The sequence below is a fragment of the Calypte anna genome, chromosome 3, assembly GCF_003957555.1.
Source record: "Calypte anna isolate BGI_N300 chromosome 3, bCalAnn1_v1.p, whole genome shotgun sequence".
NCBI lineage: Eukaryota > Metazoa > Chordata > Aves > Apodiformes > Trochilidae > Calypte > Calypte anna.
Window position 1 is genome coordinate 303,065 of NC_044246.1, and position 22,564 is coordinate 325,628.

The 22,564-nt window shown below is 46.0% G+C and overlaps 2 protein-coding genes across 3 annotated transcripts in view; one reads left to right on the forward strand and one right to left on the reverse strand.

The window, feature by feature from the left end:
- Window positions 1-8,204: 8,204 nt before the first annotated feature.
- On the reverse strand, window positions 8,205-19,762 carry CRNKL1 (crooked neck pre-mRNA splicing factor 1). Of its 2 annotated transcripts, XM_030448417.1 has the most exons (14): window positions 19,693-19,762; window positions 19,236-19,388; window positions 18,000-18,091; window positions 17,728-17,886; window positions 17,259-17,425; window positions 16,625-16,803; window positions 15,810-15,980; window positions 14,974-15,165; window positions 14,191-14,250; window positions 12,945-13,025; window positions 10,313-10,552; window positions 9,810-9,911; window positions 8,980-9,228; window positions 8,205-8,452 (listed from the first exon to the last, which is right to left on the reverse strand). In XM_030448417.1, exons 1-14 carry the CDS (start codon window positions 19,738-19,740, stop codon window positions 8,285-8,287), a joined length of 2,061 nt encoding a protein of 686 aa, XP_030304277.1. In that variant the 5' UTR covers window positions 19,741-19,762; the 3' UTR covers window positions 8,205-8,284. The 2 variants fall into 2 exon arrangements, with proteins under 2 accessions (XP_030304277.1, XP_030304278.1); XM_030448418.1 differs by lacking the exon at window positions 8,205-8,452 and having other exon boundaries at window positions 9,003-9,228; window positions 10,313-10,509.
- A 119-nt stretch (window positions 19,763-19,881) lies between these two features.
- CFAP61 (cilia and flagella associated protein 61) overlaps window positions 19,882-22,564 on the forward strand; it is a 98,003-nt gene continuing 95,320 nt past the window's right edge. The window contains exons 1-2 of the mRNA XM_030447736.1: window positions 19,882-19,950; window positions 22,362-22,512. Of these exons, the coding sequence (XP_030303596.1) occupies window positions 22,370-22,512 (143 nt within the window). The 5' untranslated portion in view covers window positions 19,882-19,950; window positions 22,362-22,369. The remainder of the gene's footprint in view (window positions 19,951-22,361; window positions 22,513-22,564) is intronic.

Genomic DNA, 22,564 nt, shown 5'->3' on the forward strand with positions numbered 1-22,564 from the left:
TCTCCACATCATTTCTCCAGTCAACTTCTTAAACCTCACTCTCCTCCATTTCTGCCTGGCAGCTGCTTAACAACTATGAACTGCTTGGAACACAGGCAAACCTGTGGCAAACCCCCCTTCCCCAAACAGGGAAAACAAAAAATCCTCCTGGGTGCAGCTAACCTTATCTCAGCACCACACCAGGCTTCACTGAAAGGCTTCTTTCTCCACTGGTTATTGGCCACATCTTTGGTATCGTGAATTGGACCTGGTAAGCCAAAACCAGTCAGCAGCAGTCTGTGTGGAACCTGTTTCAGCCATGGCCAAAGTCACTGAGCACCCACTCCTCTGCACCCAGCCTTTCACAGGCACTCTCCTGAGCAAACTGTCCCCTAGCTTGGTGCTCCTGGGTGAGGATGAACCTGCAGATGAGAAACATCTGTAGGACAGGGTCACAGCACCACCAAGCCTGCAGGACCTGGGCGGTGGGAGGGCTCAGGGGTGCCATGCTGTGGGGGGCAAAGCTCATCCACAGGAGACAGGATGGGAGCTGGGGAGAGAAGCAGACAGCTCCAGAACAAAATACTTTTTCTTTTTAAGGCAGCAAAAGCACCAGCCACACACTGTTTACAGCTCCTTCGTTTATACAGTTTTAATTCCAGTGTGCTCTGACCTCAGACGCTCCCCATCAGCAAGGGCAGCCTGCCTGCTGATAAGCATCCATCTATTTTTATTTTTTAACTTTACCGATAACCTTCTGGGGGGTCTGAAAGCAATTCTGCCAAGTTCTGGTGTTACCAGGGGAGATGGAAAAGATGCCCACCACCAAGGTCGCTGCTCCCCTGCCTCCATGGACCCCCTTGGGAAAGGGTAAGAGGGACACAGACCCTGCAGAGCCCCCCACCCCTTATGGAGACAGCCCTTGAGCTGCCCCCTCCTCATCAGAGCTGCCCCATGGCAACACCACCAGCATGGGCACAGCCCCCAGGAGCAGCACCCCAGTGTGTGGCCCTTGGGATCCCCTTGCACCCAATCTCTGGTAGCAGCAGATAAACCACCTGTTTATAAAACACAACTTACAAGCCCAGGCAAATGTTTATCTTCTTTCAAGAGCAGTGTTTTATTGCCTGATTGTATCTGCACAAGTGTAATGAAAGCACAAATACCATAAATCCCTCAGGAAGAGGGGCATTTCTGCCAAGGCAGGTAGAAAGGCAACTTCAGGACAAACAGCATGCAGAACTGAGAGTCAGGACATACAAAAGACATTATCTTAAAACCAAAAGGCAGCCTGCAGCCTGGGTACTTCAGTCATTTTCAGATCCTGACAGAACGGGAACAGTTGCTGGCTCGGTGGCCCTTTCAGGCAGAAAGTTTAGGCTGTGCCCCACAGCAAGCTCCAGAGTATAAAATGTATTTTACCTCTGGCTTAGGCATGGAGTTAGCCCTGTCTCAAATAAGCAAGCTTATGAACAAGACTATTTTTAAATAGCATAAACCAACACACATTCCCAAAACCTTTACATTGTCCCCCCATAGCTCCTCCTCTGCCAGATAAGAGGTGAGCTGATCAGCCTCTCTCTGCAGGAACCTGCTGCTCCAGAGTCCCTTTTCTACCGCAGAATCTAGGGGTTTTTTGCAATATTTAAGGGCCTGGTTTCACATGCCCACAGCCCCTAGCCCATCACAGACAGCTGAAATTGCCCTGAAGCCCTCAGAGGGGACAGGCACCCACCAGAGCCCTGTGCCTCCAGGCAGAAAGGAGCAGGGACAGCATGACCCCACAGAGGGATAAATGGCAAAGCCTGGGACCCCATAGGGACATCCTGTTATGTCTCCTCTCCTCAGCAGGGTCACCCCTGCTCCAAATTCTTCAGGCAGCACTGGGGGGGTTCTTGTCCCACCCCAGGGCAGCAGAGGGGTCACCAGCCCCAGCAGAGGGTTTTCTCTTCAGTCTGGTGATAAACCCAGGCACAAGGTTTATTACTTCAGACTCTCAGCTCTGCAGAAACAAGGTAAACAGACACAAAGCAACAGCCCCAGGTATTTGGGCACCTGTTCCACAGTTTGGATCCCAAAGGGCAGAGCTGCTGAGCACCCAACAGAGGAGCAGGGAGGACCTGGGCAGAGATGGGGAGCAATGCTGGAGGCAGCATGGAACCTTCCCTGCCTGGTGGCTTCCAGAGACATCCCTCCCCTAGTAAATATAACCACAGGCTTCAAGCAGACTTGGGACAGTGTAAGATACTCCCTTTACACATCAGTTGTCCTTGTCCTGGCTGGCCACTGGCACCAATACTCCCCTTGGACAGTGCTGAGCCCTATTAGAGCTGCGATGATTTCAGCTCCTGTGCCACCCAGAGCAGGGCATCTTGCATGGCACGGAGTTGCCATGGAAACAGTGGTCTTATATAGGTCACCCAGCCCCTTCCCAGGGCCCCAGGAGATGTGGCAGTGGGGAGGCTCAGGGGACAGCACTGGAGGTGACACCTCTGCTGCAGCTCCACTGGAATACATGGAGTGGACCCTGGCCACCAGGTCACAACACTTTTTCCATGTGTGCAGACCACATCCAGCAAATCTTTTCATTAGAGAAAAACAAAAACAAAACCCAGTATCCAATTCGAGTCCTCAGAGCTTGATTTAAAAAATCAAAAAGTACCTTTCAGTTGTGAAATCGAGGTCATGGCCTTTGTGCTCAAACTCCCCACCCTACATCTCCACCAGGCTGCCTGGAAATGTCAGAGGTCATGTCGTAGTAGAACAGGGCAGAAGCACCCAGTCAGGGGTGTAGGATGCAGGAGATCCCTCCAGAGGAGACAGGGACCCCACCCAGGGCAGATGCCACCTGAGGAGCTTCTTCCAGCTCTCAGTGCCAGCCACAAAACTCATTTATTTGCCTGGAGGGACCCCAAGCAAATTACTCCTAAGCAGAAAACCAATATGCCCATAAAAAAAAACCAATGAAAAATAATTATGATAAAAATAATCACATTATCCTTCCTCCTATCCATACAAGTAGTAAGAATGAGATTTTTTTTTTTTTTTTTTTTGTATTGGCCCCGCTTCTGCTGGGACCCTGCGATAAGATGAACTCTGCCCATGGTAGCAGCACAGCTATGAGAGGGTTTTTTTCACATTAATGACAAGACCAACGAATAAAACCCACCCAGAAATGAAGTAGCTGGCCTGTTTGGGTCCTTGACTGCCTGCAGAGCTGACAGAAAAAAAATATTTGCATTAGTTTAAAAAAAATGCCATGTTTGAAGTTCTTTAGAAGTAGATGGACTTTCTGCAAAGTCACCTTCTGCAGCACAGCTTTGGATGTGGGTTTGAACTGTGCTTAGAGCAGGATAGCAAAACAGCCACTTTTATCACAAAGCCCGAGAATTTGAATGGAAAGTTTTTCTGTCACCCTGACTGCTTGCTAGAGACTGGATGTGTTGCACCCCTTCAAATACCACTTGTGGATCTGCTCTGACAACCCAGCCATGGTTTAACCCTGCTGGGTGCCCAGAGCCCTGCAATGAAGTGCTGCTGGTGCATGCCTCACTGGGCTGGGGTAGCCCTTCAATGCACTGCTTAGCAACAGCCAATGGTAATTTCAGCAGACAGTCCTTCTCTCCAGGATTCAGCAGCTCCAGATCACACCCTTGCAGGTTTGCAAAAGTTAAAGTCAGAGAATATAAATGAAGAACATATTTTCCAGGAGATGTCCAGAGGGGAGCACTGGGGTGGCAGTGATGCTCCAGCAGGTACAGGGCAGGTCACAACTGGGGCCTCAGTTTCCTGGTGGCACTCTAATTTAATCCAACACCCCCACCCAACGAGCACTTTTCATTTCAGCCCTGACCTTGGGAGCACAGCAAAGCACCCAGCAGCCCGACAGGATCAGAGGGGTTCCTCAGGCAGGACGAGAGCTGAAGCAGTGCTGAGCAGAGGCAAAACCTGCACCAGCACATCTGATTTTGTTCACTGCATCTCCAAACCCTTCAGAAGCCAGGAGAGGGAGGAAAAGCCCAGCAGCATCCACAGCAGCCAGCACAAACACTGCCATGAGCAGCACCTGCTGGCAAAGCTGACTTCTGTGCTGCTAAAGATATTTTTCTTGTTTTAAACAGGGATTTACAATCCATAAGAAGGAGCTGCAGCACTAATTGATAAGAAATGCTTCATCTCAACACACCAACGGAGCACTGGCCAGCTCTGGGCTTGCCAAGTGCCTCCAGAAGAGATGCTCCATGGCCAGGGGGACCCAGCCCCCCAGGATTTTCCCAGTTACTGCCCTGAGCAGGACCCCAGACTCACACCTTTCCCAGTCACCACAGCACAACTCAGCTCTAGGGCTCTTTTGGTACCAGTTTAACTGAAAGATTTGTAGTTTATTATTCTGCCCCAAATTAACTACCTGCTCTTACTTCTTGAGAGCAAATAGACCTTCACAAACCAAAGCTTAATTCACTAACACCAAGTCTGTCTTTCCACTTCTGGAAACTGCAAAGATGGCACCAGCCTCATCCAAATTACCTTTCATTTGGTGCAGCTGAAGTTTATGTTGAGCCCCCTCAAGCCCACAGAGCAGAAGCCTGGTGGTCCAGGTACCACCAGCACAAAGCTGCTCACAGGGAGCAGGGAATGATAATCTTGGCTGAGTGTCAGGTGCTGTTACCAGGGCTGTGGCTTATCAAGATGCAAAAAGGACTTGGCTTGATAAGGATGAAATTAAGAGATGTAGCTGGACAGGTTAAAATAAAGTACCCAACTGCTGCCCCATGAATACATTTCATCAGCATCTCGATTGCTCAACGTGTGTGATTTTTTTGCATTCCTCCTCACAGCGACCCAACAAATTCTGTTTGAATATATCAGAATGTCATACACGTGAATAACAGAACAGAAGAGTTGCTGTTACCCCCAGGAGTGGGATGCCCAGGCATGTCCCAACTCAGGGCATCTCCATCACCTCCAAAGGGACAGCCCAGGGCTCTGCAAGCAAGAACTACCACTGCAGCCAGACCAGTGCTGGGTCAGATCCACAAGGACAAAACCCACAGGATTCCTGCTCAGAGCTTCAGGAGACTGAACAGGCAAGACCCCAAAAAGGCAAATACAGGTATGTGACACAGCTTGGCACAGCAGTCTGCACATGTCACATTCTTTCACCCCCTTAGATGTAATCAAACCTGAAGAGATGTCAAAGCCTGCTGTAACCCAGTCGCTTGTACAGACATGGAGTTTGGGCATAGACAACACCTTAAATCAGTTTCTAATAAAACCTGGGAGCAGTGAGATGCACAGCCAACCCTCCCCATGTTGGTGCAGTGTCAAGGGGAAGCAGGAGCACACACTGGGACCATGGCAGCATCCTGCTCTACAGAATTACATTAACAGATAAATCTTGCTTAGCTTGTTATGAAACAAAAAAACTCCTGTTTGCCTTTCCCAAGATAAGCTTGTAATTGGGGGGGAGGAGGGAGAGAAATGAGGTGGAAACAAGGCTGTGACCTGAGAAATCAATTAAACCTTTACATCTCGTTAGTGCTCTGAAGGGTGGAGCAGTTTTACTGCTGGAGATGCAGCCTTCAGCTTATCAGCCCAGAAGACTCCTTTCAGGAATTTCAGAGCTTAAACAGGCAAAACCAGATCTCAGCAGCTAAGATAGAGCAGCTAAAGGTACCCATGGAAAACTTGGAGTGAGGAGATGGAGATGAAGGGCTTGCTGTTCCAGGGCAAGCACAGGGATAGGCAGAGGGGAGAAGGCTCAGGGAACATCTAAACCAGGGAGGTGGAACCCCAGGACCATAAACCAGGACTTGTGCTGTGCAGGGAGTCCCAGGGGACCCTAGTCCTGTGCTCCGTGGAAACAGGTCTTCAACCTTGCAAGTGCAGGAGAGAAGCTGGAAACCCGAGACAGACAAGTTCAGATTCCTGTGCTAAAACCAGTTCCCCAAGTCTCACCCCTCAGCTCTTCTTCTCTACCCCCTTTCCCTGACGTCCTCTCCAGCAGGCGGAAGTTTCTGTTCATCCAGTCAGTGCTCTTCCAGAGTTTTTTTCCAACATTGTGGAGAAAAGGGAAATCGCATTAAGCTCCAAGTGATGAGAAATACCCGAAGCTGTATCTGTTACATTAGCATGAGGATCTGCCCACTCCTATTTTTATCAGGTGTTCCTCACTCAAGCTCTACTTTTAAGATAAAAGCACAAGTCACCCAAGCTTCCAGCAAGATGGCTCAAGATAAATCTGGTGTCACCATTACACAGCTGTGTTCAGCCTCTGCCTGCCCCTGCCCTCTAGGCCCTCTCTCTTCTGGCCATCCTTTTAACTTACACACCTTGGTTTTTCTGCAGACATGCAGCAATTCCCAGCTTTAAGGAAAAACTGCTGCTGAGGCATCTTCAATTGCTCCCAGCAGACTGAAAATGTGCTTCTCTGTAGGCTCCAGGCTGTGCAGAGGCCTGGAGCTTTGTGCACCTTGTGTGGGATGCACCAACACCACAACTACACCCTCCCAGCACAAAAAAAACCAAAACAAAACAAACAAACAAAAAAAATAAACCAAAAAAACCCCCCCCCCAAAAAACCAAACCAAAAAACCAAACCCACAACCCCTCCCCAAAGGATCAAGACACTGGCACAATTAAAGCCCAGAAAGCATAAACACCACTATAAGCTTAAACAAGCTGGATTTTTATCCTGCCAACATGCTCTGCACAGTCATCATGCTGAAACACATTTCACCATACAGGATTTCCGGAGAAATTAGAGAGGAAATCCAACTGGTGCCAGCATACAGCCATGTTACAGACACCACTTGCACCACACTATGAAAAACCCACACAAAATGCAGGCTAAAGTAGAAGGTACAAGCTTAAACGGCTGGCTAGAGAATCCAAATATCTCTTTTTTTGAGTTCAAAGTAACAAAGGTTAGCAGGTGATCAAGGACACCCCCACCAGTAAAGCAGTTTCTTCTTGCCACACAGGCAGCCAAGTGACCAAACAGCTATGGGAGACAGCAAGGTGGGAAGGACTCACCAGGGTGAGCAGAGCACAGCACCAACAGGACTGATCCTGTCACCACAGGTCTTCTGGGGGAGGCATGAGAGCTTCCCCCACCCCTCTGCCCTCTCAGCCCACCACCCCCCTTCCTCCCCACTCCTGGATCCCAATTTGAAGGCTGTGGCCCAGTCCATGGCCAGCTGTATCCCATCTCTGCCCCTGCTCCCATTGGCACCAGTTGGGAAGCATTGCTCTGACCCCCGCCTCCCTGCTCCTTCCCCACCCATTCCTTCACTGCCAGGATCTGGGGCAGAACCCCCAAGCCCCCCCAATACACAAAGCCCCTTCTCCTCCCCACATCTCCCCTGGGGGTCACCCCCAGTGTCACCCCACACCCCAGGAAAGAGGGAGAAGCAGCTCCAGAGGACCAGGGGGAGAGGAGCAGTGGGGGAGGAGCAGTGGGGGCAGTGTAGGACACAGTGCCTGGTCCCTGGCCAGGGAAGGGAGTGTGCCCCCAGGGCTGGCCAGCTGCTGGGCAGCACAGAGCAGGGAACCAGCCCACACAAGCCAGGAGAAGCATCCTTCCCCCCAAGAACTTAGGGACAAAGCTCAGGCTCAAGTTTTTATCCTCATGAAACACAGAACACATTGTGAAGCCACTGCACTGCTTCTGCTTCACTTCCCAGTAGTTTATTCACTGCAAAATACACTGCCAAGGCATTCAAGGATTAAGGCATGACTTTGTGGTACTGATTTATAGAGATTTGTCTTTTAGGGGCTAGTTTCAGTATATTTCACTTCTATTATTGTCCCTTCTAGATGGTTTTCTAAGATAAAACCTTAGTTGGGTGGGAAGCTGACCAGGTTGCAGTCAACACAATTTATTGTTTTCCACTACCCTCATGATCAATACATATCTCACAAAATTTCTCGGAAAATAAGCCAGGAATGGTTAGACATATCTCATTAAAGAAAGCAGATCTGCTGTCTTGGCATGCTACTGACCTTAAGCAGTGCTGTGATAGTTGGTGGGAGACTTAGAATAGTGGGTGTTGTGCTAAAAACTGAGCTATTTTCAGTTCTTCCTGTAGGTAAGAGCTGCATACTCCCACACTTGCTCCCTGACTTTCCTTTTTATTGTTGGAAATCAGCAGACTGTTAAAGGGAATCAACTCCCATAAGGTGCTTTTACTCAAGAAGAAAAAAGTCTCAAGTCAATAATAGCAAAACTCTTCAAATACATTTATTTTTCACCAATGAAAATACTGTACAATAGCCCAAGAAAATGGGCAGAAAAGGTGATGTACTAACACTGGCTTTCATCTATGTCTTTGTCTGGATCCATCTCTGCAGCTTCACTCTCCTGTTGCTGTTTCTTCCAGAGTTTAGCCATAGCAAGCAGTTTGAGATTAGGCTGATTGGCAGTATCTTCTGGGAAAATATAATCATAGTATTCTTCCCAGCCAGCATCAGACTATGGAAAAAAAATACCACAAAGCACGTTTAATTTGCATGTTAATGTTAGCTATTAGAAGGTGCTTCTAATAAGCGTAACAGTGAGATAAAATTAAAATAAAGTGTTTGTTAAACCATCCACAGCAGCTGCGCCCACTGAGCTGAATGGGTGTATGACAGCACTACTTCTGCTGTGCATAATGAACAGACTGATGTGATGAACATTCTGGCTGCAGATTCCCAAAGTTAAGAAACAAGCAGTATCTGCACAGTACTGCCTGAAGCTGTTTTGATTGGTTTATGGCAGGAGTAAATGCAGCTTGAGCATGTGTGATTGTTTGATGCTGTGAGTGTTTCACTCTCAACCCACAACCCATCTTAGTCTGCTGAAGAGCAGGAGCTCAGCAGCATGTGTTTCAGGACAATGTTTTTTGTCAATTACTGCAGTTATAGCACCCACCATAGCCAATTGTGTTTTATGTGACAGAGCCCAGCATAAGGCCACCAAGGTTTCAAAGTGATGACTTGCATGATTTTCCCTCTTACCCCATCTTCTGCCTGCACTTTTCTCCTCTTCTTTATTTTTTCAGGCATAAGCTTATCTATCCTCTCTTTAGTGGTATCAGTTCCAAACTCGTCTTCAAAGTTCCTCCAGGACTCCAGAAGCATCACTCTCTCCTCCTTCTCCTCACAGTTTCGCATTGCCTTATTGGCCTCTTCATAAATCTGCCTGCATCTTGACAAGTTCTCCTCCCTTCCAGAAGACAGCTCGAACTGAGCAAAGCTGATCCAGACCTGTGGTGAAAGCAAATCAAAACCAAGCTGAAACCTCCATTCTGGAGGCTGATAGCTGAGTGATAGATTAAAAAAAAAACAAACACAACAAAGCAGTCAAAAAAGCAAATGTCAGAGCAAGTCTGAAGTATTTTTTCACAAGCAGATTCCTAGTAAATTCACGTTTGTTTCACATGTGACATTTGCCTCATTATGGCAAGACAGAATATTCATGTAAGCCATGTAGACAAACTCCTTGAGGTTGTTTCTGGTCATGGTAAATCCATCTGAATTTAGTCGAACAGCAGCACTAAACTACACTGAAAAAAATCACAATTATTTTTCCCTTGCAATGATTTTTGCACCTAAAATTCCAATGCTACTCAGCAGGCAGAGGGATGTTTGGAAACCTGCAAAACTTTCTTCCATGAGAGAAAAGCCTGTTGTTGTATGCAAATTAGAAATGTCCTTTCCCTCTTCATGTCTCAGACATGGGATTGCACTTAGGCTCACTGCTGATGTGAAAAAGCCAAGGCAGCCAAGGGTTCCCACCCACTGTGGACCAGATCCAAGAATTCTGTGCTCTGGCTGCCCATGAATACCTTAACGTGCTGTGTCCGCTGCAGCAGCCTGCGGTAAAGGTTTCTTGTTTTCTCGTATTCCTCTTGCTCAATCTCAAAGTCAATGAAGGACTTCCAAAGAACCTGCAAAAAAGAAGTCTCTTGTTACATCACAGCAGACTGAGATAATGGAAAAAAAAAAGATGGAAGTGGAAGAGCATGGATGAATGTGGAACTTCTCAGAGAAGTTTCAGAGCTCAGAATATTAACTGACTGTGCAGGCCAGGATTATGACTGAGCAGTGCCAAGTCCTGTGCAGACAATCCGTTTAGCTCACTCCTGTGAACACATTTCTCACTCCACACCTTACCAAGGGGTTTGTAGCCTTGTCACCCTGCTGAGAAGCAGATGCTGCATTAACGAGACACAGGCTAAGCTGCCATGGTAAGCAGTGCTGTGCAAGCTCGTTGATTATTCACAGTTTAATTAGCCGCACTAATAAATACCCTAAAATGGTGCCAACTGTAAAGTTCCTCCCCCCTTACCTCAGGCATGTCCAGCCTGGGCTGGCCAATAGCCAGCTCATATATGGCACGGGCTCTGTCAATATCCCCCAGGATGGTCTCCAGCTCAGCAAATTTAATCCACGATGTGCAGTTTTCTGGTGCAAATTCCAGGAATTTTTCATACAGCTTTCGGCACCGATCAAATTCTCGCAGTTGTAACTCCAATTCAATATAACCTTTAAACAGTTTGTTTTTTGGACATTTACCTATGGATGTCCCCTGTTAAGCAAAAACAAACAAGCAAACCCAAAAAACCCCACTTAAATATCTTGCAAGGAAAAAAATCTCACTCTAGTTCCTACACATCTCTTTACCCTCCAGTACTGGAACTACAATTCATTTTTGAGCAGTTTGGTTTTTAAGAGTCTGGGTCAGGGCCAGTGTGAAATCCAACCAATGTTTGCAAAATGAGTGTGCATCCGTGAACACCAACAAAAACTCTGAAAGCAGAAAACTTTCTACATAACATGGATTACTCACAAAGTGTGAGCTGAAACTCACCCTGCCTCACCAAATGAACACTTCATCTTGCATCAAAAGCTGAAGAAAGCACACTGCCAGTTCGAACCATTCTTCAGGTAAAACAAACTATGTGAAGAGAACCTGTCTCCTGGACTACCATTGCTATTCATCATCCCACAGAGCACTGTCCATGCTCCCTGCCTGCTGACTTATGATAATGGGTAGGTGGAGAATAAGGTTTAAAAAAAATGTTTCCTTTTTGATATGTTTCAGCATCTGAAGAAAACTGTGTCCCAAGGCACAGTGCCAAGCTGTGAGAAAGCAGTTTCTGATTCTTAATCTGGGAATGTTCTAAAGCAAGAGTTATGAGTGGGCATATCTGAGACAAGTATGTAGGAAGCATCACTCTTTGAGTCACTTCAGTAGACAAGTATTATTTATTAAGCACTGAAGCCTGTGTTCCCTCAAGTGTTCACTACTTAATGTGAATTAAGTAGTTTGAAATCTAATTCCCTTACTGCAATTCTTCTGCACAGCTTTCCTATACACATTGATTCCCTTGGCACTTATTAACAATGGAGGAAATCACTTGGAAATATCAATGTGGTCCCCATTATGGCCCTCCAGCTCTACAGAGGGCTCTTCTATATATATGCTTAATTCTTCCCCACAAGCTCTCATCACTATTTTCTTAAGCAGCACAGGGTCCAGCTGATCTGCTGTCTCCAAGTCCAAACATCTCTCAGAACCTGCACACCACCTGCAGCCAGTGAAAATACAGCAGAGAAAGATGCCTGCATGCTGGTGAGGGCTTCAGCTTCTGGAAGTGGAGCTTCTCTTCTGTGGGTGACACAGCGATGTCCTGAAACCTCAGGACAGGAGAAAGGCTCCTTGCCAAAAAAGGGGTTTCAAAGTCAGCTCATTGCAAAAGAAAGAAAGAAAGAAACTGCTTGCCAAATGTGGGTCTGGTCCAAAAAAGTATTATGGCTGCAGGGCAAAATCTGGTTTCCTAAGTAAGAAAAAAGTGACCTATTTAAAAAAGTCTATCAAATAAATCAAACAACAACAGGGAAAAAGACCAAGAAAAGAGAAACCTAAAAGGAAATGAGGAAACTCTGTACTTCTAGGTGGGCACCCTTTTCAGAACCCAACATAACATCTACCCCCAAAGCAAGGCAGCCAGAAGCAGGGTGCTCACTGGTGACTATGGGGATATTGAGCAATGGTCTCTTAAGCCAAGCTAGAACAGCAGCATGCTTCAGGACAGCTGGTTGTCTTCTCCTGCATGGAGAATACTCTCACAGGTGACTTAACTGCCCTGTCCTGATTAATTTTTTTTCTGGTTGTGGACAGGAGTCCACTCAGGAGACAAGGCCTTACCAGCAGCCTGGGGCCAGACCAGGTCCAGGGATAGCTATAAAAGCCATTCCCATTTATGCTCGGACCACTCCTGTGCCACAGATTTGGGGGCAACCCCATCAATTTCCTGTTTAAAGTTAAACCACCTCAACTGTAACCAACATTAGCTTTCTCTCAAAATTCCTAATGCTATCCCCGAGATTATTTAGAGCACCTGAACTGAAGGGACAGAAAGTTTTTAGTTTCAAAAGGTTTTACTGCCCAAATGTACTCCATTGTTCTGTGATGTGCTGACATCCACACAAAGAATCAGCACAGAAGCTCTTCAGCCTGCTCAGTCTCTGTAATTGCTCTGAATCAGCAACCCAGTAGCTGGGACTCAAACCCTCTATTCACCAGGTCCTAATTTCTGAGAGTCAAAACCTCCTATTGATTTAAAATGCTTTTTAAAACACTGTTGTTAGTACAACTATCAATTAAAGAAATCAGCAGCAGTTAAAAATTTTCAAGTGCACTAAGCTGCTTTGGGTACTCTTGCATTCATATGTCTGTTTTGTCAGCTGAAATGAGAAAGCTGCATTCATTCCTGCCTGTGGCTAATTCATCATATCAGGCTGTGCTTCTTTTTAAATCATACATGACAGTAAATACTGGTCCCTGCAGACTTCTCGGATGCTTTATTTAAGTGGATTAAACCAGCAATTTATAAAGGACAATTTAAGATCTTTTAATGCCACCCTCTTGTTCCTATTACTTAGTAAAGTCAATTATGGAATTAACAAAAGCTCACCAAAGCTCTTCTGGCAAGTGGAAGATTTTTCTGGCGTATTTCAAACTGTGCATACAGCAGCCATATTTTGGCAAATGTAAACTGAAAGAAAAAGAACAATGTGATGCTTGGCCTGGAAGCTTAGTGAACAATACTGCATATGTTATTTTAAAAAATAACCACTCTGTCTATACAAGATATCACTGCTATTGCAGTTAATTTGTATTTGATCCTGCTGAAATGTTACAAGTTCATAACCCCACACAACCTTTCTAGAACTAGACAATATATTCCTCCATGGATGAAAGCAAAAATGGCCAAGACAGAAGTCTTTTTAAAGCAGGAAAATGGTCATTAACCAACTGATTAACTGATGGATAAAATATCAAATAACACAGAATCAATTAATAGTCAATTGCCTCTTATTAATCACAGATTAATCCTAATCTGCAATTTGATATTCAGATGACTTAATTAATGACAAAATACAACAGGGAATCCATAAACTAGGATTTCTTGACACTCTAAGGTGATGCTGATTGTTTTAAACATTCAGCCATGTGGGTATTTTAGTTAAAGATCACTAGAAAAAAAAAAAAAATCACAAAACCAAAACCAGTCTTGCAGATGGATTGTAATGGAGAATACACACATGGAAGGTGGCTTATCACATGAACCTTCCTCAACTGGGATCATGAAGGCAACCAGATAAAGCTGCTATGAATTATGGGGTAACCCCACATAAACAGACTGAGGAGTATTCTGCAGAGGGTGTAAGCACCTAGGCTTAGAGCACCTGGGAAAGAGTACCTTGAAAAAGGACATGAGGAAATGAAGGGTTAGAGTCCTTCCCTGCTGCTTATTAGTACTGGATTATCCTTTCTTTGTGTTATTTCAGCTTCTTAAGAGCATACTTAGTAACAGAAAACACTGGTGAAAACCCTTACTTTGCCTCTGCATGAGGAAATCTGATATTTCCTATCCAGTATGCAAATGACAGGCACCCAACATATAGCTGGGAACAACGTATAGCTTGGAATCCAATGTATAGCTTGGAACAAAAAATCCTATCAATTTTGGAAGATTAACATTATGAAAAACTGGAAGGGATATTTAAAGTCATGAGTAGAGTCTTCATGGTTAGTCTAGCAGCCGTGTACTGCTAGACCTGCTTACACACCTGAACTTTCAGGGAAAAGAAAACTGAAGGATCTTATTTTAGGAATTTTAACCCAGGACCCAACACAACCTGCTGGCAGAGCCATACCTTCTTGTGGGGAATGAGCTCGATACAGGCCTGGTACACTTGTCTGGTTCTCTCAGCATCCTGTAAGAACAGTCAAAACCAAACACTGCATCCACTGATAAGATCACAGTATGGATTGTGCAATGACTGCAAAACTGCAGAATCCTATTTTTAAGTCAAGTTACTTAGAATAATGTATACTTAGGATAAAAATGTAGTTTGTGTGCACAATACAAAGTTGGTAACTTCTGAGAATCAGGCATCTTTTCAAAATGAGATTAGCACTAAGATTAGACCATAAAACCAGCAGTGTACCCATTCTGGGGGGGAGGGGGGGGAAGTATTTTTTCCTTGTATAGTCAACACAACCTTATTAAATAAAGAGCAGCTACAAAATACGAATTAAAAAAAAAAACGAAATACTTACACAGCCCAAAAAGCAAGAATCTGACTGCCTCACAGGACAACTTCAAACAGTTCTGTTAAATACAAAGCTACTTCACAAGTCCAGGAAACAGCCTGGAACAGGCAATTCAGATGTGGCTAGAAAGACCTACTCCTGCTTTTATTATCAGCATTTTTCTGGATAAATTGGGGTGAAACTGAAATATTTCCCCCCCTATGCATGGAAGGTGAAAAATTAAGGGAAGAGAACTGTACTTTAATAGCAAGTCCTGTAGCTGGTTACACAAAACAAGACAGTATTTTTAGTTCTCAGCTTTCTTATTAAAATAACTGCAGCTACTTGATATAAGGAAAATACTTGGGAAGGGACAAAAAAAAGCCCGAGTTCTTACTACTTGCCTTTGCCTCCAGCTCTTCATATAATGCATAGTTAATCCAAAGATAGATGTATCTTTTCCAGTGCCTTTTCTCTTGGACTGGGGGTACGTTGGCAATGGCTCTTTCATACACTTCTCTGACAGTCTCAGCATCTGTGTCACTTTCAACCAACCTCAGATAGTCAAACCAGGCGTCGTAGTTATGGGGATTTGCCTTCCAAAGAGAGGGAAGCAGGGCAATGGGAAAGACACTTCAGTTACTACAGATAACAGACCCTGTTGTTCCTCTTTTAAAATACATCATCAGAGCATTAATGAAAACTCGCAGTCTCTCAGGTATGCTTATGCTAAAGCTTTTGGGTTAAAGTGTGTTTCTTTACTTTTATTGTACCTACATTACTAAAGTGAAGGCAAACAAAGTGAGTTGTGAGAAGGGTGTGGAAGTGATGAAACTTGCAGTATTCATTAATACTGGACAGGTGTGGCACACCTGATTTCTCACAAGCAGGTACTTAGACACAGGTGACAGTTACTGTATAACAGAAGTGAGGAAGTTACAAGCTAAACTCTATTATCCCCTGAGGCAACTGAAGAGTACTGAGCTCTGAGTTTAACCAAAAACCTGGGCTCCACAACCTACCTTAGGATGTGGAAATACAAGAACAGTGATTATAAGATCATTCTTTCCCTTGTGGACAGAATTCTACCTCAAAAAAAGAACAGCCTTCCCTTGGCACTTCCTTGGACTGAGTACCAAGGGTAACTTAAAACTCATCAGCCTTCATTTCATGGGACACTTCTGTACCCTGAACAGCAGCTGGAGACACAACGAGCTGAGGGGATGTTTGTGATACAAACCTTCACTTCCTCTTCATACTGGAACCTCCTCTTGCTGACAATGATGTCTTCAATCCCCCTCCTGTCTCCAAACTTCTTCTCAAAGATGGTATAATTCTTGAAGAGATTTTGGGCCTCATGTTTTGGAATTCTATCCAAGGCATACTTGTAGATCACTCTTACTCTTTCAAACTGAAAGTATGGAATATCATTTGAGTAACATTTACAAAGTGGCTTCTACCCTCCCTCACAATTTCTCAATGCTCTTTTGGCAATATTTTATATAATACAGAATATCTCAATATAAACTATTGTTTTAGTACAGGACTAAAGTAAACTTTGGGGAAAAAAACCCAAACCATCTGTAAATACCAAACCCCACCATCTCTTATTCATTTACAGGTGTGGAATGTTTAAAGTATTTTTAAGAGGTTGTACTTTTGGGTTGACAGAATGATGCCAACTCCTTAATGGCCTGGACACTTTACAGAGACCATCTGGGAAAATCTGGGTAATTCAGTATTGTACCATGCAGGCCCACAGCTGCTCAGAACCTTACACATCTGGGGGTAGATATTTGAGTCAGTGACACTGTTCTCAGGCTTGGCAGATTTGGTGCCCACCTATCTTAAAACCTATTTCCTTGATGTCACCAAAAGGCAGAGAGGAGCTAAGCAAAAAAATTGTCTCCTTAACTAAGTCTGCAGGGCAGGATCTGACAAGGTGCTGAAAGCCACAAGTGCTGCAGGGAACGCTCAGTGGCCTGGAGCCAGATGTTCAAGGAGAAACCTTGGGGCAGCTGGTACTGGTCTGATATGTTATCAAGAAGGTCTTACTTCTTTCTGGTTCTCCTCAAACTTTGCGAAGGCCACGTACAAGTGCTCATCCATGTGCTCTTCCCCAAAGAACTCCACTGCCCTCTCGTACACCTTCCTGGCATGAGCAAAGTAACTGTGTTTCTCTTCAAAGCGGGCGTACTTGATCCAGTTCTTCACGTCAGGGTGAACAATAACAAGTGGAGCTATGTTAAAGAAACAGTGGTGGCTGACCTGGAGACTTCAGATTTTCTTCCCAGTGAGTACAGGCCCACAGACTGTACAGAATGGCACATGTCCAAAACACAGCTGGGAAGAAGACACAAAACAGCTCTGTGCATGCAAAGGCTTTCTGTCTTACAGGGAAAAAAGGGATAAAAAAAATTCAGACAAGAATCAAAGAGAAGAGGAAGAAATCTGAATCAAATGATGACTGCAAAAAAGCTGGAAGCACAAGTGATGTTAAATATACACTGTTGTGGCAGGATGTCCACTCACTGAGCTGAATTTGGAGGCACACACCAAACATGCTTCTAACACCTACTGCTGGCTCCCAGCCTGGTGTCCCAGCACAGGGGTGTAAATGGAGACAGAATCAGTGAGAAAGAAATGAAGAGCTTGTTGGGCAGGTGTTGCAATGCACTAAAAAGGATATATCTCTCATAAATGGTGCGTGCCCTGTCCACCTCCTTGTATCTCAGCTCAAAGTTGATGTAGGAATGCCAGGCTTGCTCCTCTGGCTGCCACTCCATCCAGCGCTCAAACACCTGACGTGATCCAGCAACGTTCCCCAACATCTCCTCCATGTACGTGTACTTATACCTTAGAAAACAAAATCAGGGTTTTACCAACACAGTGAACACAGGAATTACAAGGATTTTCAGAGTGCATAAGAGCATTGCTAAGAGTTCTTCGCCTACTCCCCACCTGCACCCCAGGAATGCCCATGGAGGTGGTTGTGCCTGGCAGCACACAAACACCCTCTGTCACCTCAAAAGTACAAAACATTTCCCAAAATTCAACCTTCTTTTTTTTGGAGATGGTATGAAGACTTGGAGAAACAGGAAGCAATGTGCTGCATGATACCCAAGCAGAAAAGTGTAAGTGATGCTCTGCACACACACCAGAACTGGTTGACCCTGGGGAGGGTGGTGATGGCACGGTCCCAAATGTTCCTGGCGTGATTAACCTGGCGGTTCTTCATCTCCATCTCTGCATATTTCAGCCACAGTGTGACATTCCTGTAGTCTACATCTAAAGCACGCTCGTATATGGAACGGGCTCTGCAAAACAAAGAGCAGCAGTGTACACAATGTGCCTCCAAGGCTTTGATAGTGCTTGCCAATGTGTTTTTTTAAAGGTTTATAAGAGATGCCAGCAGCTGCACAATAATTACCTCTGTATTTCTTTCAGGCTTTCCTCCCATTGTGCATACTTTATCCAGTTACTGATAACAGTCCTGTTTTTCCGTATGTTATCTTCAAAAGTCTGAGAAGAAAATTATTTCTGTAAGTCAGCAATGCCTCTGTGCAGACTTGTTATAAATGGCTCATGGAATATTATTGCTGGAATGAATCCTCAGTGTCCTACAGCCACGCTGATCTAGCAAATCATGCTCAATACAACACTTCCTAAAACCTGCACAACAGAGAAGCTGGAAGTATAGATCATCACACAGGCTAGGACTAAGCTCAAGTTCCTGCGACCTGATACTGAATTACTGGTGAAAGAATAACTGACAGTACTAAAATCTTACAGCTGTTCTTTTTTATAATCTCCTGCTTGATGTTTCAATAGCAACATTACCTGACTAGAAGGAAGAGGGTCATTGCAGACAGCCCTGGGTACACCTGCATGCACCACCATCGGTTCAGCCACTTTTAGAGCACTGACACCTACAGGTCAAGGTTTTGTTAAAGCAAGATACCTTCTTCTTATTCTCTGGATTTAATATTCTGGCACAAAATGTGCTAGACAAGCTTCACTGCTCAGGACAACAGTGAGGCCATCTCCAGTGTTTTATTTGGTTATTGTCAGGACCAATGCCACTGGTATGTGACATCTGGATAAGCAAGGTCAATACTTAACGTAGTGGCTCCTTACTGCCTCTCACATGAGATGGAAAAAGGTAACACCAAACATTATTTGTGCAGTTCTGTGGTGGAGGCCCAATTTCAAGACAAGCGTCAACAGTAACTAAGTGTAAAACATTGTGTGCTAAGTAATACCATAATTAAACAAAAGAGAAATATCACTTCCAAACACAGTGTTTTTTAAACAGTTGGGGTGGATAAAGCAAAACCTGAGAATGCCCTGTCCTGCTGACTAGTCAGACATTAGAAACAAGTGTGTGGTTCCCCTTGCAGTGTTCTGAACACACTGAAGATGCATACAGGTGAGATGCTGTGTACCACCCCATTTCATATTAAATAACACAAGTTTAAACAACTTACAACTTTTGCACAAAAGCAGCCTTTTTATGACAACGTTAGGTTTGTTTGGATTTTTTTTTAAGAACTGCTATCCACTGGGGAATATCCACAAGTACCATAGACTACATCTGAAGTCAAAACATAGTACATACAGTGCTTTATACAAGCATGGAGATGAAGGGTGATTGGTTTTCCCTTACCTTCCTTTTCCGGAGTTTATAATCATTTAACTCTTCAACATCTGTGATCTTCTGTTGTGGAGGTGGAGGAAGAAGCTCAAGCTCTCTCTCTTTGGCTTCTCTCAGGAGCTGTTCTGCTGTGATCTGCACTTCCGCGGGCGCTTTGTTTTTCACCTGCAAGGTACGGGGGCTCGAGTCGCATTTGCTTCTACTAATGCAACACCGAGAAATCCCCTCAGGATTACCCCACTCCAGTGCCTTACTACGCTGGGTATTTACTGAACGAGATACGGAGACCCCTCCCCGAGATGGGCTCGGACCTTGTGGCCAGCGCTGGACCGAGCCTGGGCGGCTCCCGCTGGGCTGATGGCCCCGAGGCGGCGGGGCCAGGCCGCTGGGGGGGTCCCGGCGCTGCCCCGAGATCCCGGGCCCTGCCCGGTGGCCCCCCTGGCCCCTCCCGCCGCCTCCCCTCACGCACCTTCGCCACTTTGGGGATGCGCTGCTTGCCGGCCGCCGTAGACGCCATCTTGCCGCCTCTCCCTACTGGCCCCGCCCCCTCACCTCTGACCTCACGTATGCGGCGTTGCCGGAGCAACGGCGCCGCGTCCCGGGCTGGGAGCGGGGAGGGGACCGGTACCGGCACCGGCCGCTCCCTCAGTCGGTCGGTCACTCCGCGGACACTCCGCGCCGATCAGCGCCTGGGAAACGGGCTCCCTGCCGCGGCGGGGACAGGCAGGTGAGTATCCGGCCGGGGCAGCCAGTGAGTATCTAGCGATAAGCAGGTGAGTGCCCGGCGCAGCCGGAGATCCCGCCACCGCTTCTTCCACGCGCCCCCCAGACAGCGCCCCCTTGCGTCTCGGCGGGCTCTGGCTGCCTGTAAGGGGGTGCGGGCTCGGGGGGGTCCGAGTGTCGCGCTCTGTCGCGCTCTGTCGCGCTCTGTCGCGCTCTGTCGCGCTCTGTCGCGCTCTGTCGCGCTCTGTCGCGCTCTGTCGCGCTCTGTGCTGCCGGTGGGTGAGCCCGGAGGTGTCAGCAGTGCGGGCGTTGAGCTCCTGTCCTGCCCTACCCGCCCGAGCCGCGGTCGCTTCCGTCAGGTGAGAGCGCTCCGCCCGGTTCGGGGACTCCCCTTCCTCCGGGCCACCTGAGCCTTTACATTGGGGTCTGTCCCCTTCCCCCGAACCGTTTGGGTCCCGCCCGTTCCTGCTGCTGAGGCAGGCGTGAGCTCTGGGCACGGGATGCGGTGCCGCCCGCCACCTCCTCAGCTGTCCCGGTGCGGCTGTCCCGCAGGAGCCTGCCCTGCGGAACCCTTCCCCGGGAGCCGCTGTGCCTCAAAGCGAGAAGGGGCTGCGGGAGGCCGGGAAGCAGCTGCGGGAAGGGCTGCTTTGGGCTGTGGAGCCCGGGGTGCTGCTCCCGGCAGGAGGGACAGAGGCGGAAAGGCGTGAGCTGCTGCGGAGCAGTGCGTGTCCTGGTGAGAGTGCTGCGGGTTCTGTGTCCCGATGCTGCTCTCTGTCAGGCAGAGCTGCGTGCGTGTTTAGGGGGATCTAGGAGAGAAGGGCTGTGGTTTTTAAAATGAATTAAACTAAACGGATACAGGAACGTGGCAAACGATTTTCCTCAGCTGAAGCAATCGTAATGCTAGACTTAAATTCCATGGCTACACTTTAAAATTCCTGTGTATTTTGATGCCGCGTTGGCATTAATAAGAAAAAGCCAACTGTTTCAGTAGTTTCACGGTTTACAGTTACTTAATGAAATGTGTAAGTGAATTACATGGCCATTTTCGTTGCTTATTTGAAGAATCACCTATCATTTGGCCCCAGTCCTGGTTGCTTTCCACTCCAACAGGCAGAACATCCCGACCTTACAACTTCAGACTTTGAAGTTGCTTACACAAGTGTGGGGGGATGGGGGGGCTGCCTTCTAGGTGTTACTGCTAGAATAAATACTCTCTAGCCTAGCAAGTTCTCTCTACATAACCACTGTTTTGTGTACTAAGTACATGCATTGAAACCTGCAGAGGACATTTAGCCTCAGGTTGGTGCCAGGACCTCTTTGGAAAAAATAAATTTTCATGACTGAGACCTGTGGTATCACCTGTAACAATATCCTGACTGTTCGTGACAGATGCTGCTCTACACGACTTTGTATGTAAAAGGCACAAAATTCAGGGTTTCCTGTGTTATCCCATTTTGGTTGGGATCTGTGGGGGCTAATAAATGGGCACTGTGCCCGGGTTTGCAGCCAGTGCTATGTTTGGCAGATTGGTAAAATTGTTCTGCTAGTCTAGGCATGTTGGTTATTAAGACTTTTTTTGAGTTAGCAATGCTATATTTTGCAGAAGGACATTTAACAAACTTCAGAAAGTTTTTGCATTTGGTCCATTTGTTTTACATGCCTAATTCTTGATTCTATCACAACAGGCCACAATATGGAGTGGCAGCACAGCTGAAAGAAATGATCTGTTGGCTGATAGTCCCAGGTGGTCTGAACTCCTGTTGCCCCTCTATGTTCTGAAGTGTCTAGGCATGTCAATAAATCATTTAGAGCTGGCAAATTCTGTGGATGTGGAACCACAAAAATGTTTTTCTTTTGGGCAGGGAAGCTATAGTTCTTGCAATCCCTTTGGAAATTTAATCATTGCAATTTAATCATTGCAAAATTAATCCTCAAATATTCTTTTTAAAGAAATTTGAGGAGGTATTTAAACAGAATACACTTAGCTCACCTGAAATTGCTGTTCAGTGTTACCAGGGCACCCTTAATATGATTGTTTGCAGATGACCCTCCCAGCCCTTCCAAACTTAAGGCTAATAAATGTGAAATTATTAATGATGAGCACTGTTCTGTTACACAACACACAAATTCCTGTTAAAGGAATGTAAAAACAATTTGTAGCCCATTAAAAACATTTATTTCCCATGTAGAACACACAAAATAGGGATGAAGTATTTATACTTGTGTGCAGTTCACATGCTGTTTGTATGTGCAGGTGGTATGTGCTTTTGTAGAGGTCTATGGGACCTTGGCACTTGAATCACTCCAAATCTCACATCTTCATGGTTTATGTAAAAATCCATTTCATGTCACTATGTTGAACAATGGACTTCAGCAGGATCACCCAGAACAGCAATGTTTGCTTTCTTGTTGCAGTCTGTAAGATGACCACAATAACTTCTGCAGAAGGAAATATGGAGGTGGTCAGTGCCAGGAGAACAGAATCACATGATGTTTCAGATATTATCAGCCTCTTCAGCTATTCTACAGAATTCATTTTTGGAAGGATTGATGTCATGTACCTTTTGTAAGTAGCAGCATTTTTAGGACATAACCTTTCTTTCAAAAAACTTCAAGAA

What these genes read in the sequence shown, in the direction of transcription:
- CRNKL1 (XM_030448417.1), bottom strand. Translation starts at nt 19,740, where the DNA reads ATGGCGTCTACGGCGGCCGGCAAGCAGCGCATCCCCAAAGTGGCGAAG. An exon ending in CCCAGGGTCAACCAGTTCTG is followed by an intron (nt 17,426 to 17,727) that starts GTGTGTGTGCAG and finishes TTGTTTTCTAAG; the next exon opens with GTATAAGTACACGTACATGG. An exon ending in AGTATGAAGAGGAAGTGAAG is followed by an intron (nt 15,166 to 15,809) that starts GTTTGTATCACA and finishes TCTCTTTGGAAG; the next exon opens with GCAAATCCCCATAACTACGA.